General features: G+C 41.5%; 2 protein-coding genes across 4 annotated transcripts in view; one reads left to right on the forward strand and one right to left on the reverse strand.

Moving 5' to 3' along the window:
* The window catches only part of LOC126518727 (cyclin N-terminal domain-containing protein 1-like), a 231,454-nt gene extending 229,332 nt beyond the window's left edge, over positions 1 to 2,122 (reverse strand). Inside the window, exon 1 of one of the 2 annotated variants that reach the window (XM_050168499.3) lies at positions 1,651 to 2,013. In XM_050168499.3, the coding sequence (XP_050024456.2) occupies positions 1,651 to 1,827 (177 nt within the window). In that variant the 5' untranslated portion in view covers positions 1,828 to 2,013. Of the gene's footprint in view, positions 1 to 1,650 lie in introns of both variants that reach the window. The other variant, XM_055065329.2, reaches the window with a different exon arrangement.
* Scox (Synthesis of cytochrome c oxidase) lies at positions 369 to 12,707 on the forward strand. Of its 2 annotated transcripts, none has more exons than XM_055065330.2 (7): positions 369 to 428; positions 2,457 to 2,537; positions 2,609 to 2,699; positions 6,332 to 6,529; positions 9,626 to 9,718; positions 10,897 to 11,012; positions 12,418 to 12,707. In XM_055065330.2, exons 1-7 carry the CDS (start codon positions 384 to 386, stop codon positions 12,565 to 12,567), a joined length of 774 nt encoding a protein of 257 aa, XP_054921305.1. In that variant the 5' UTR covers positions 369 to 383; the 3' UTR covers positions 12,568 to 12,707. The 2 variants fall into 2 exon arrangements, with proteins under 2 accessions (XP_054921305.1, XP_050024428.1); XM_050168471.3 differs by lacking the exon at positions 369 to 428 and adding an exon at positions 2,217 to 2,385.
* The last annotated feature ends 1,965 nt before the right edge of the window (positions 12,708 to 14,672 follow it).

Below are 14,672 nucleotides of genomic sequence, written 5' to 3' on the forward strand. Positions count from 1 at the left end.
TCCTACAACTACATTTTCTGGGCGGGATGCGCGGAGGCGAGCGCCATCTGGTGGCGTTGCAAGAAATCCAGCAGCAGCAGCGCTCAGTAAGTCGGCAGAAAAGGCAAAGAAAGCTTCGCTTTAAGAGGGAAAATGAAACGTCTTCAGAAAATACAGCCCCTGGAATCTTCCATGGCATATACTTCACATAGCATATAAATGTACTGTTGGAACGCGAGTAAAACCAGCCGACTGCACTGCAAGAAATACGCAGGCCGAAAATGAATACAGCGGTCAGCTATATATGTAGGTCGCGGAATTTTCGACTATAGCAAGTCAATCAGCGTACGCTCACAAAGTAGACGCCGGAAGGCAGCTGAAATTGTCGTTTGTACTTAAACTGCATGGGTCGCCTCGCCGAAACGTACCACCAGACTGCAAGATGCCTAGTGAGTGAAAATTTTGTTGTAAATGTCCGGTGATTTGGGCGGGGTGGGGCCATAAGCACCCCAGCCTAGGTGACGGCCTCGAGTCCTTGGACTCGGGCGGCTTCCTCGGCGTGCCGGACGGCCCACAGTTGATGAGCGAGGTCGTGGCTGAGCAGGGCCGCCTCCCAACGCGGCCCTCGGTTCTAAAATGCACTGAACTCTGTCTTTCTGCAGTTTTCTTCATATCTTATTTGCTGCGCGCAACCATCGGCGATTAGTAGTCACGGAAGAAAGACAGCGAACTGAAGGAATGCACGCGTCATTGTTGCGGCGTATACGTAAGTGCCCCGAAATAAAAAGAAAGTTGAACCTTAATTTGATCTAAACTTATCTGATACAATCATCTATCCTTACGGTTCTCCGCGGATATTCTTAAATAGAATGGCAGCGGTGTCATTCTTTCTCTTTTGCGACTGCGAGTGAATTGATTCATTTCTTAGAGCCCTTACCACGACTGACAGTGTTTACCTTTCAGCAGAACTTTCTTTTCACAAGGGCTACGGGAGATGCAGTAGTGGTGGTGGTGGGCTCCGGCTTGGCTCCGGCTGAACTGGTGTTTGTTAACTCGTACCTACAGCTCGTTGCACTAGCACTGTTTGCATACAACCCCTTTCGGAAAGGAGCTGGAAAACGAACACGCGACCATGCGCTAAGCTGCAAAACGCCATATGCACTGAGTTACCACAGCCGGGTGTTGTTGCATTCAGTATAAAACTCGATCGCTGAGCTTCAAAATGTCCGATACTTTCTATTCACCAGAATTAACTCAATCGACATCTGCAGTCTCTGCACGTGTCTTCCGACTGAAATTCGAGTGTCGAATGCGCGTTGCGAGTTCAGAAATGTTCATTATATGCGAATCGATTCCATCCGTTCATTCGGCCTCTGAGATCAGCCTTAAGGTACTTAAGCTACAGAGACTGCAAGACGAAGCGTCTACCGCTACTGCTGAAAAGCACGCAACATGTATACGTCTCGCGCCCACATTCAGGGCACGTGGTGAAGTGGCTGACACCGACAACGAAGCTCAGCATGAGAGACATTGCCAGGGAACTAAAGATAGGAGTTGACAAGAAAAAGAAGAAAAACGAACGACGGAACTGCATGTTTCAGCCTTTGCAACACGAATGGCACAATGGTACGGAAGCACCATAGAAACGCAATTACACATTGAAGGACTCACCAAATACTCTTCCGGTTCACGAACGGCTTCGTCGTTTTGCTTGGCAAGGATGCAGAGCACATCTTGGAGCATATCGGGATCTATTACGGGCAGCTGCCTTGAGAAGTAAACGTCGTCATCGTGGTCCGAATCGGAACTTTCCTTTGCCATAGAGCCCAGGAAGTAGTCGTGAACCATCGATTACGAAGGCTTATGCACTAGAAGCGTTATAATACGCAACGCTTTCAGAAAACTATACGTACGGTCATTGAGAGCGATAACAATCTTCAAAAGTTGAAAGATACCGCGTCACAACACGCTACGCAGTTAGAACGCTAAACTACATCGGTGCGTCTGCTCGGCTTCATGCTTAGGTCTTTTCTACCATCACTTTTCAAATAAATACTTTTGTTTTTATTTTGTTGTTTGTTGTTTTAAACATACCCTTGCAGTCCCACTTTCGTAATCTTCCTAAAGTGCAGTAAGAGAACTGTAAGCTTCATTATAGCATCATTAATACCACCTTCCCGCCATATTTGACGAACAAATTGAGCGTGCTCCGGCAACCATGACAATGGCGCTATTACGGTTTGTTGCAGACTGTTAACAAACGCGTGCTGACTGGTTTTTCGGGGAGTTCTTCAACTTTCACTTTCGTCATTGGGACGTTTCAAAGTCATGTTACTAACGTTGGGCCGATGTCAGCGTCTTGTACTGTCGAGGACACTGAACCTGTCCTTTCGATCGCCTCCAAAGGTGGTTTTAAAACACTGCGCCGACACGGCACCTACAGACAGGGCGTTAACTCGCTTGAAATTTCGTTTCAGCTCCAATGTTACGAAGTTCGTTTCGCACCAAGTTGCAGGGACTTCGCTACTGACAGACGAAATCCGAAAGACAAGAAAGTGGTATGTGCTACTTATGTTCTCAACTTGGCGCACGTATGAAGCACATTACGTTGCCGGGTTATTTTGCGTAGCCGATCACGTGGAAAAGCCTGGGCTTCACTTTCGCCGTCGGCGGCTGCCTGTTGGGCTGGATGCTGTACACGAAAAAGAAAAAGCAGCAAGGTGAGGTACGCCCTCTTGTCGTTTTGCGCGTTCGCTGCATTCCGGTATTTTTGCTTTCGAAAGGATCGCCAGCCTGCGAAGCTGTCAAAATATATTCGAGAACTGCTTTCAAATAGTCATAATATCGTGCAGCTAGAAAATACAGCATTGAAGAAACGCAGACGAGAAAGACGAAGGAAACAGTACGTCACTCGCAGCACCTAATGAATCTCTGGTTCTGGGAGTGTTTAAATCCTTAGTACCTCAACACTTAACTAATATCCGTTTAGTCTGGGTACCTGGGCATACCGGCCTAGTTCTAAATGAAACGGCTGATTCATTGGCGAAAGCGTGGCTACATCAGCCTTGATCACAGCTGCAAAACTTCTAGGGCAAATGATGATGCAAGAATTCTCTGTGCCATCTATAACAAATTCCTCGGCTTTTAAACACTTATTGTACACCTGGAAAAGTACGCTTTGCTTATAAAAAAAAAAATTTGAAGTAACTATTGGTAGGCTTCGCGGTCGAATAGCTTCTTTACATATTTATACAGGGCTGGTCTGGCCCCCTCACCGATTTGTCATGTGTGGGGAAGATGAAACCATAGCACTTTTCTTTTTAATTTCTTGTCGACGATTTATTAGCTTAAGAAAATGAACCTTAGAAACACCACTCCACCTTCTTGGATCATATTTAACTGTTCAATATGTGCTTTCTTTGGGTGCCTCTACACTTGGGCATAGCAACGGAAGGATTAGCGCTTCCATTCAAAATTTTCATTTAGTATCAATGAAATTTGAACTCTGAATACAAAATTTTTTAGCCTCCTTTCACCAAAATTGAACTTGAAATGTTTTTACTTTATGGTCAGGGTAGAATTGTCAGTTTCCTAAAATCATGCAGGCTCTACACTCTCTATCTTTTGATTATAGCTTACCTATTATAATATTTTGATTTATCTTGCACTTTACTATAGCCTACCCGATTCTTGGCCAATCACCCAGAGTGGGTATGTGCCAGTAGATCTCAAGGATCTACATCTACATAGATAGAAACAAGTACGTGCCACTAACATCCAGGCTCTACATCTATAACAACAACATGAGAAACAAGTGGACCCCCCATCTGTTAAACACACAAGGTCATCGATAGACAACAAGTCTAGCTCTCTCACAAACTCCAAGGCTAAAAAGTACTCGTGAGAGACTCCTGCTAAGAAGGACTTCTTGAAAGAGAGCGTTTTAGACCAAGCGGTCTCTGCTGCTCAGATATCTTCACGATAGGAATTTTAACAGTAATTCAGTGAAACCGTCGTTCCATACTTTCAGATGCAGCATACTTAGTATATCTTGCTTCTAAATATTCTCCAGGTATTATTATTTTACAGGAAACTTGACTTGCTGCCGGTCAGGCTTCTAATTTTAAAAATTTCTTACATTTTTGATTGGATTGCCTTTCCCGAGGCGGGTGTTTAGTTTTCTTTGTATCTGCAAAGATGCAAGCACAGTTAAAACAATTGAATGTGTCTATACGTCAAGTTTTCCATTTGAATGATGCCGCCTCAAAATTGAGTTCGGGGACGTATTTCCATATCATGCTTAACTATTGCCTAGCAGGCATTTAATCAATATATTACAAGGCCACCTAAGCCAGCTAGCTACTGGCACTTCTATGTGCAATGAGAAGGCAGGAGCGGGATTTTTTCTGAATCTCTGCAATGGCCTTACTCTCTTCACCTTTCCTACTTCACACACATATATCAGGCAGAATTATTAGTCATTGTATTAGCTATATGAAAGCTTTCCCAAATGACTCATTAGCTGTTATTGTGACAGACTCGCTGTCTGTATGCACAGCACTTATTGCATTCAAGAATTCTCCAAACATTTTTTTCAACGGTTCCTCCGTACTTGCGGCAAGTATACTTGCTTTGGGCACTGGGATATCGTGGGTTGCACTCGAATGAAATGGCTGATTCACTCGCACGAGCATCCCTCAATGGCCCTGTCATGTAACCGCAGCTAGGTACACAAATTTCTCTATATCGCAGAAGTACACAAAATCGATTCTAACATCGTCTTCTAAATTCCACCATCTTTGTTTCCTGTGGAATAACAATTTGTGTCCTTCGAGGCAATTTGAAGTTTCCTCTACAAAATTGAGATGCCGCATAGTGCCTCTAAATATTGCTTACACAGGTCTGGTCCCGCTGTGGCCCCTCTATGTTCTTTTTGCAATGCACCTGAATCTATTAGAATTTTTTTGTCTTGTACCACCACTTTTTAAGACAAAGAAAATTCTTAGAAATTTCATTTCGTAACTCACGCAATCCTAACCTCGCAAATCGTTCTTTCTTTTGGGGCTACTTCACTGGGATCCAGCTACAGGGATGCTTTTCTTGCAGTTTACAGTTTTGTTAGACAAAAAAAGTACCTTGCTGAAGTTCTAAAATTATCAATTATTCCTATCATTTCACTTCTTTATATTAAATGATTTTATCCCAAAAGCCTTAACAGGATTTTTTCTAACTTCTAAATAATATTTCTTTAACCCATGCTCTGCTATGCAACGTTAGTTTTTGTTTTAATTCTAATACACATACTTAAAACCACCTGCTTCTTGGCCATTCCCCTGTAGTGGGTATGCACCAATATTTGGAGACAAGACAAGGCACTTTTATTTTTTCTACAGGCCGTCTCGCTCTCTCTCTCTCTCTAGTTCGGAGGTCATTGAAAGAGTTGCTTCGTTGCCGAATGAATATGAACAATCACGTTATGTGAATAAACATGATTGTCACACTTGCATCACACAAAACAGTAGACTGCTTTCCACCAATGATGGTGCGAGTAGCAGGTTTTTATTGATTTGTCATTGCATGCCAACTTTTCGCCACCGAGTCGTGCCATTCCACCTAAGAAAAAGAACATAATGCTGAACATAAACACAGTACATTGACATAATGTGATCTACAGTGGCCAAACAAGAGAAACCTCAGCATGGAGCCAACATTTTGGCAAACGGGCTCGTCTTCGTCAGAGCACTGACAAAAATGAGTCCCCTTGTCTAAACATTGATTTCAGCCTAAGACATTTCTTGTTTGACCAGTGTTGAGTTCTTAAAGTATCCATCTTCCTGTAAATCCTTTGTCTTGTCTGGATTTTGACTTACCATATGGCGATTACATGTAAGCATATTGCAATGATATGAAAGAAAGTTGGTGTAAGTGATGCATTCTTAGTCCAGTGTTTGACAGAAGCCAATCTGGTGAGGAAGGTAGATAATTGAAATAAAACATACACTTAACGAATTAAAATAAATAAAATATAATATTGGTGACGTTTTGTGGTCCATATGGGTCCTTTGTTCACAGAGTGCTAATGAAAACTACGGCAGTGGCTTATGTACGGAGTAGATGGCACAGTGAGTGTGTGCAAATGTCAGGCAGATTACCTAGTGCCTGATTTATTGTGTGTGATGTGGTTTGTATGTGTAGTAATTGTAAGAGCAGATATGTCAAAAAGCTTTTTTTTTTTTCTGTGGCGATTACAGGTGCTGAAACCCAGTTGATGTGATTTACCATCTCATTGTGATGCTCGGATAGAGCATACGAGATCTACAATTATTCACAGTTTAATTATATCTTCATGCAGCTTTGGACAAGGAACGCAAGAAGGCATTGGGAAAGGCAGCCATCGGTGGCAGTTTTGAGCTGGTTGACCACAACAATGAGCCCAAGTCAAGCAAGGACTTTCTGGGCAAATGGCTGCTCATTTACTTTGGGTTTACACACTGTCCAGACATCTGTCCCGACGAGCTTGAAAAGTTGTCCAAAGTCATAAATATCATGGGTGGGTGAACTTTTCTTTCTTCAGGCATGATGCATCATCTGGGAAAATGACTTTCGCTTAACCTTTTCTATATGGATGTAAATAATGCTCTTTTGCTGAAATGCACAGCTGATGAGCAGAGCTTTTATAATGTTTTATGTTGTTCGCGCCAGTAAGAAGACGCTCATGGCTCATGTGTTTCCTTAAGCTTGCTGAAATATGAACAGAAATGTGTGAAAACGCTTGAAGACATTTTGCCCAATAGCCTTTCTTTTGCGGCTCTTAGAAAGAGTTCATTGATACACGCAAAAAGTTAATGGTAGATACATACATGAATATGTATAGTTGTGACCCCAGAGCTCAAATATAACTTTTGAGGGGGGTCTTTGGTTTAACAGTGATAATTACTTGTGATACGCCATACCGTTGACAAATACTATACAAATATGTAATACATAGACACACAAGTTCTTTTGCAGGACGATGGTGTATTTCTTGTATTGCAAGTCTTTCCCAATTTTATGGATTTCTCAACAGTTGTCCTTGCTGTAACAAAACAGATTATTGACTTTGGCAATCTACGCAGACTATTCCGAGTAACACAGAATATTTGTCAATTTCTCCAAAGCACTTGACAAGCTTTACCATACTATACTACTTAATAAACTTGAATTTTACTGTTTCCACAGTGTGGCATTAGATTTAATACCTACTTGCTGTGACAACACTCACAGGAACATGTGATCTAGAGAATTATTCAAGGCAACATCAGTTATTTGTTTAATCTGTCGCATCAATAGACAAATTAAAGTTTAGAGAAATAATAAAACATACAAACCGAATCTCTGCATGTTTTCATTTTACTTTGCACCACAGCAAGAGAAAAATGTATTCCCGTTTTGTCTGCTTGTTCCCACATCATGCACTCGCGCAACTGTCATTTTCTACCATGTCCCAGTGCCCCAATCATGCTCCTTCATCCTCTCGCATCTGCCTGAATGCTCGCAACTGTGGCACTGACTTATACCGCTAATCAGGTGTTGTCGTGCCGAGCACGCAAAATCTTCTGCTGCGCGAAATGAAACAAACTCAACAGCTCGCGCGTGAGACCATCATCGGAAGTGTGACACTCAGAAAAAACACGAGAGAGAAAAAAATACAAAAGTAGGCAGGGCCCGTGATGTATCCATCACATGATTCTTAGGCTCCAGTATGGGAGAATGCAGGGAAGGAACTTCACATGCAGAGGCTAGACGAGGCAAGTGGAGAGAGTAGAGTGTCTATGTTAGCGGTGATGCCCACCGCCTGAAATCATGGGCTCATGGCACTTCATGTACTTCTATCTCTGCCAATCCTGTCTCTCAGCAACGCTAACATACCCTGTGTGAGTGGTCTAATATCACTTGGAGCAATATCTAACGAACATCTGACATGGAACGCCCACACCCATTCATTAATAGTTAAGCTATTCAAGGGATGTGGTATAATGAACTTTACTTGAACACACTTTATTGCAAAATTATTATCTCATCTACAACTCAATCTTTTCTAGCCACCTAACCTACAGTAACTTAGTATAGGGCACCACAACACAGACTAGCCTATATAAGATTAAAGTGTTACAGAAAAAGCTATGCATATTATTCACAATATGCCCTATGATGTACCATGCATAATTCATTTCATGAACACAAAATCTAGTACAAATTGCATTGTACAAATTGCACAAAGTTGTACAAATTGCACAAACACAAATTGCTTGTATGAATATAGCCGTATACATCACTACATCAGGCAAAAAAAAGGTACCTAGCAGATTGCTAGGAAACTTTGCAAAACTAATGCCAAATAGAAAAACAAGACCATTGCGATACATCCAACCATGGATGTAAACAGTGACTTCTTCCTGTCAGTAGACCCAGTTACGAACAGCAGACTAAAGCATCAGTTACCTTATATGTTAAATAATCTACATTCCCTAAATATCTATGCTGATTTGCTCACGCCTTGTTCATGAAAAATTCACTGCCTTGCATATAGCGTTTTTATTTGAGCTGCGATTTCAGTGCTACATTCATCTGGTGTACTGGCCACTAAGTGCTACAACTGATATATTATTTTCATGTGGTTTTCTAGCACACTGTGAAGTATCTATTTGAAACGCAGTTATCTCTGTCCTTCTCTATTTCATTTTTGTTTGATATAATATGGAAGTTTCAGCAGTCACTGATAATTTGTTATGACCTATTCATTGTATAATTCTGAATGCTGAAAACACTTTATATATATATATATATATAATAGATCTGTTTTGTGTACTTATAATGATGCCCTTGTCGCCGCCATTGTAAGTGGGGGCATGGTACCTCACAAGTCAGCGCTTCTGCAGACTTTTTCCACCACATTGCTAGCACTTTGAAACGCTGCTGAATAAAGGATTGATTGATTAAACTGAATTGAGTCAGCAAGGAGTGAAAAATGTCACGAGGTTTACTGTAAACGCATTCTGCATCATGTTCTACAAAACCTTTCAGCTTAGAATTAGAGGAGTTGGTCCTTGGACATACCATGTGCCTCCACATATACACTTCACCGTAACGAGCGATAACCTGCCGGGGTGGTTTAGTGATTATGGCGTTGCACTGCCAAGCATGAGGTCATGGTACGTAATCCTGGCCACAGCAGCCACATTTTGATTGGGGCAAAGTGCAAGAACACCCGCATATGTATGTTGGGTGCACATTAAAGAACTCCAGCTGATCAAAAATAATCCACAGTTCCCCACTACGGCGTGCCTTCTAATAAGATCGTGGTTTTAGCACATAAAACACCAAAATTTTTTTCGTTCTTTTTTGGCACGCAGTATTATTCAGTCACACACATTGCGACTACTGTGTTTCATTCAGTGCAGACCTCGTGCTTACCATACACATATCTTTATCCTGCTTTTGCTTGCTGAATTTAATTGATTGTTTTATCTATTTAATTGTGAAGCTTCAAGATCTAAAAATATTATACTCCGACACTCACCACATGCAAATTAAGAGCACTTTTTATGAAGCAGTGTTGCCGATTAGTTCTTAAGTGTGCTTATTATTATTTTTCTATTTTTTTCAGAGAAAGAAGCGCCAGACTTCCCATTGCAACCATTGTTCATATCAATAGACCCCGAGAGGGACGATGTGAAGGCAGTCAAGGCTTATGTCGGAGGTAAAACCAATTCTCATTGATGTTGTAGTCAACATAGCTTTGTTCAGAGAAAGTCCCGCATTCTTGCAAGGAAAACATGGGAATGGAATGCGTCAGTGCAACATCAACAGTGGTCAGTGATGAACAATGGTTGAACAAGGGATGCCTCAGGCTAGAGCCCACATTTCAGCAAAGTGGCTTGTCCTTACTTGGGATGTGTGACGAAAATAAGCCCCCTTGTTGAAACTTTGTTTCCAGTCTAAAACATGCATTGTTCGACCACTGTTCATCGCTTCAAATCTCCGTCGTCCTGTGAACCGTCTTCTCGTGCACAGGAGAACTAGTCTTTCTCATTCTTGTTCCAGATTGGCTGACATAATCTGTAGCGTTGACTGCACTGCGTGGCCTAATAAGCGACACTTCGAGCAAGAGCTGTTCATAGCAACAAGTGTCACTTTAATTGAGAAAGGAAAGTCATTTGCAGTTGATGCAGTGCTAGTTGGTAAATCAGCCAGCACATTATGCTTGTTCTTTTAGCCAATGTTTGCAAAATAACATTAACTTGATCAGTTGTCATGAGCAAAGACCAGGCAACATTGCATCCAACGCAATGTGCTACACATTGGAAGTCCTGACATTTGCGAAGCTGTGGTGCCCAAAATACAACACATATTTCATTCGCAGAAGAAGCATGGCCATTTTTATTAGCAGTTTTCACAAGTATTTCGTAACCGTTAGAACATTTCAAATCACAAAAATACTGGTTAAATACTTTACTGTTAGAGTATTATATTTAAATTTGAAGTACTGCCATCGACGCTACATACTTAACACAGCAAAGTTAGTTCAATAATCACACTCGTAGGCAAATGCATTCTATAGTGATGGTCACTAAGCCTTTCTGTTGACAGCCTGCAAGTGGCACTGATGTAAAGTACACTCACTCATTTTAGTTAAGTTTGCTTATCCAAGTGTTCATATACACAGTCGCACTTAATTTTATGCATTATGACTCTTTTTTCACTTTTCTTTCACTTTTTTTTAAATATCAAATGTGCACATGTAATTTCAGCAGTCAAGTTGTCATTCCTTTTCCTTCTTGTTGCCAAGGGCTGTTTCCACAGGCATGTTTCAATAAAACCATGTAGTGGAGTCATCATGCTTGTTTGTTTAACTGCCCATTTCCATCGTTACCATAGAATTTCATCCAAGACTCTTGGGCCTTACTGGATCCAAGGAACAGGTTGAAAAGGCATCGAGAGCTTTCAGAGTATACTTCAGTGCTGGCCCTCGGGATGAAGTCGACGACTACATCGTAAGTCATTGTCCAACAGATATTCGCTGCCCTGCTGCTCTCCAAGGTGCCTGCAAATTTGTCACTATCGGCTTTTCAGTAACTGGGTGTAGAATATTTGTGCTTCATAGGGTTGGCCTGTCTATCAATCGGCATATAGTGTATGCTCAAGGTCAAATCACATATACCGTCACATCCGACTACCAACATACTACAGACATAGTGATGGAGTCATGGAAATTCCGTAATTCTTGAAATTCCTTTACAACCTGTAAATCTGGTAATGCAAGTGAATGCTTATGAAAACTATGGATTGGAGTTTTTGGCAGCTTCTATTTTTTTTTTTTTTTTTTTAAGTTATGCACTCATTTATTGGGATTCATTTTCTGGCACTTATCTATGCCTATCTTTTTTTTTTTACAATACAGCCGTATCGGCACTTTCAGCCCTTTGAAACACTGCTTACATGTATTTATATTGGGAAGGAAACTAAAACATGAAAAATTTTTGTCACAAAGGCAGTGAGGCAGATTTATTACACTAGAAATTTGTTATAGTACATGCACGTATACACGCAGAGGTTGTCATCAGAGAGGCTGGCAGCACTCCTTTCTGTTTATCATTCTCATTTGGAAAAAGCTGCACTCCATGTTGATGCTAGATACAGGAAAGGAAAGCAGTTTCAGTGCTGCATCTGAGAGGCATAGCCGCTCAGGTCGTTGCATTTCGAGGGGGCTTAAGCACGAGCACCGAAGGTCCGGTCATGCGGACCCAGGGTGACACGCCACGATGAATTTCTAAATTCAGCACTTTTCAGCTTAAACCAACTTTCTGAAATTGGGATTGGTAGGCAGTTTTCGGCATTTACCTGTATAAAATCAAGAACTCCCATCCCTATAACTTTGGTCTCGGGCCTTGCATTTTCAGTTTTGTTATAGCAGTAGAATACTCATTGAAGTAAAGCATGGCCAACCAAATTTTAGATTTACCTTGTTATATCTGATAATTTGTAATCACTGTTTGATATACCAAGGTGAGACTACAGCAACTACAGCATTCAATTAGTCCACATCTTCACATATGATAGCTGTCACAATCACCACACCCCTTAAAAACATATGCTAAACCTACAACCGAAAACTGACATTTTTTTTTTTTTTTTTTTATTACTTTGTCATATTCACAGTCGTTACATCAAAGTTTGACTGCGTTGGGTTCATGTGTTCGGATATGCGACAAGTCCACAATCACTGTTTATTAAAAACACTCTAAAGTTGCAGCTTACAAATGTTCCATTGGCAGAATGTGCCCATATGTTAACTCCTTCATGTACAGCTTGCAAGAGCCCAAGGAGGCAGCAGCTGCTCCATTATTTCTAAGGCTTTTGCTACATAACATGACGATCTTTATTCAAACCTCCTTTCAGGTTGACCACACAGTTATCATGTACTTAGTGGACCCTGACGGGGAATTTGTCGACTACTATGGCCAAAACAGGACAGCCCAGCAGATAGCGTCAGCTCTTCGGCTGCAAGAAGCGAAGTACAAGCATGCCAAGGGAAGTTCTTGGTTTTGAACAAGCTAGAAGACTCAAGCCATTTTTTTTTCTTTTTTAAAATATGTGTGAAATGCGCTTCAAAATATGACACTGTAAATATGGCATGTATGTGCCAGGTTAGGTAATGTGCATTTATGAATAAACTAATATTGATGCTATGTTCTACAGTGTGTGTTGCTGAAAGTGCAATGAGAGACAGAGAACAAAACACTTGCCCTGTCTTTTCATTGTTCTTTTGTCTCAGGTCTTGAAGCATTTTCAGTATCCTCAAGGCAGAACATGCCGTTAGATTAAAAAATTCACAATTAAACAAGTGATGCTCAGTCCAACAGTGTGTTGTCTGTACATCCTCTTGTCTGCGTGTAAAAAAAAATCCAGCAGCAGCTGTACTTTGTGTAAGAGGTCAAATTTCAATACAACAAAGCAAATTGCCAATTTTACCAACTTTGTTATGTGCAGCTTTAACTGTGTGTGTGTGCGTGCGTGCACGCACGTGTATGTATTGTGGTATTCACCCCAAGCTGATGCACGGCGTAGATACCACTGCTCCCGTAGGATGCTGTGCGAAGCCCTCTGTCGGCCGACGTGCTAGGAACATGCCGCATGCTCTACACAATACACCACAGCCAGCCCGAGTGCCTGTGGTGTGCTGAAAAATCTCAGACATGGCACGCTAGGAATTATGTCATGGTGACATCACCAGGTGCACGCCATCATCTGCTTAGGTGCTGTTTAGGCACCTAAAAAGAAAAACTATACTGCAGCTTTTACCACTCAATTTAATCCAAGCATCACCTAAATTCATCCAACTGCCAGTCATATCAATCCAACCACCACTCAATTTAATCCAAATACCAGTGGAATCAATCAAAATGTCTGTGAATTTAATCCAAGCATAACATGCTTCAAAAACCTTAGAAATTCAAAACAACTTAAATTTTGTGAAAATGATGGGAATTCATGTTTTATTCCAAATAAAAGAGCGAAGTGAGGGTCCAATAGCTTTCCTCCCACGTGACTAATGTAACCTTTGGATGCTTTTAAATTTTGTGTTTTGAGAGCAACTCTGAAGACAGAAATCCTTGCATACAAGTGAGGAAACGTCAGCATTGGATGGTTAAGAGAGTTGGTGATGCAGGTATTATGTAATTATGGGTATCAACTGAAACACCAATAAGTGACTCAATGGTGATCACTAGGTGCGGGTAGGCCTTGGTCACTAGTAAATACGAATCACTTTTCCTGCTGCCACTATCAGTAGCCTTCAATCAAATACATCATCATTGACACCATTCGAATTCTCATGAAATTAACTATTCATTGCATTTCGAAAGATATTGTCACGTGGTAGTGACGTTAAAGAACACAGTAGCAGTACTGTGAAAGACAAAACTAGCTTTTATTGGGCGAACCTGTGCCCACAAAACAGGCTACACTTAAAGCACAACGATAGCGGCGAACACAGTCGGCGATCGTCGAAAATCTGATCAGCGGGTCAAGCGCGTCGGCTTTTATACAACAGTCGTCGAATGTTCCAGACTAATCGTTGGGACCCGCATGCCTTCCACAAAGTTCTACAACATTCGAGTCACGCGATGAAATCAGATAACACAAGGTTCGGCGACAACAGACAGCCGGGTAGAAGCGTCGATAACTTTCCAGAAACGTCGGATACATGCAGGCGCGTCCCTCGCTGTCCGATTACAGTTGTTAAGCGGCGAAACGTGGTTGCCCGATAAAGATAAGCACACGTGTCATTATCAGTGACAACGTGCACAAATGAAGGCTACCACTGTCATACAGAACAAAGTGATCCGTGATCACTAGTCACTACACCCTAGCATCTCTTGGTTATCATAACAAAATCACTGTTTAAGAGTTTTCATTTGACATCTATGATGCTATGCTGCATAAGAGTACAAGAACACTGGACTGAACGCATTACTAGTGATCCATGATGACTTGGCATTATAATTTAACAATGATACCGAAAATGCTCATTTCATGACAATTTGGTTTAAGCGTGCAGTGTCTTCCTCGCTAACCGGGCGCCATTGGAAGAGCTGTCCAACCCAGACGACACACCGACAGAACCACTGAACTGCACTGAAACTCTACAATAT

This window comes from Dermacentor andersoni, chromosome 3 (assembly GCF_023375885.2).
Source record: "Dermacentor andersoni chromosome 3, qqDerAnde1_hic_scaffold, whole genome shotgun sequence".
NCBI classification, from domain to species: Eukaryota; Metazoa; Arthropoda; class Arachnida; order Ixodida; family Ixodidae; genus Dermacentor; species Dermacentor andersoni.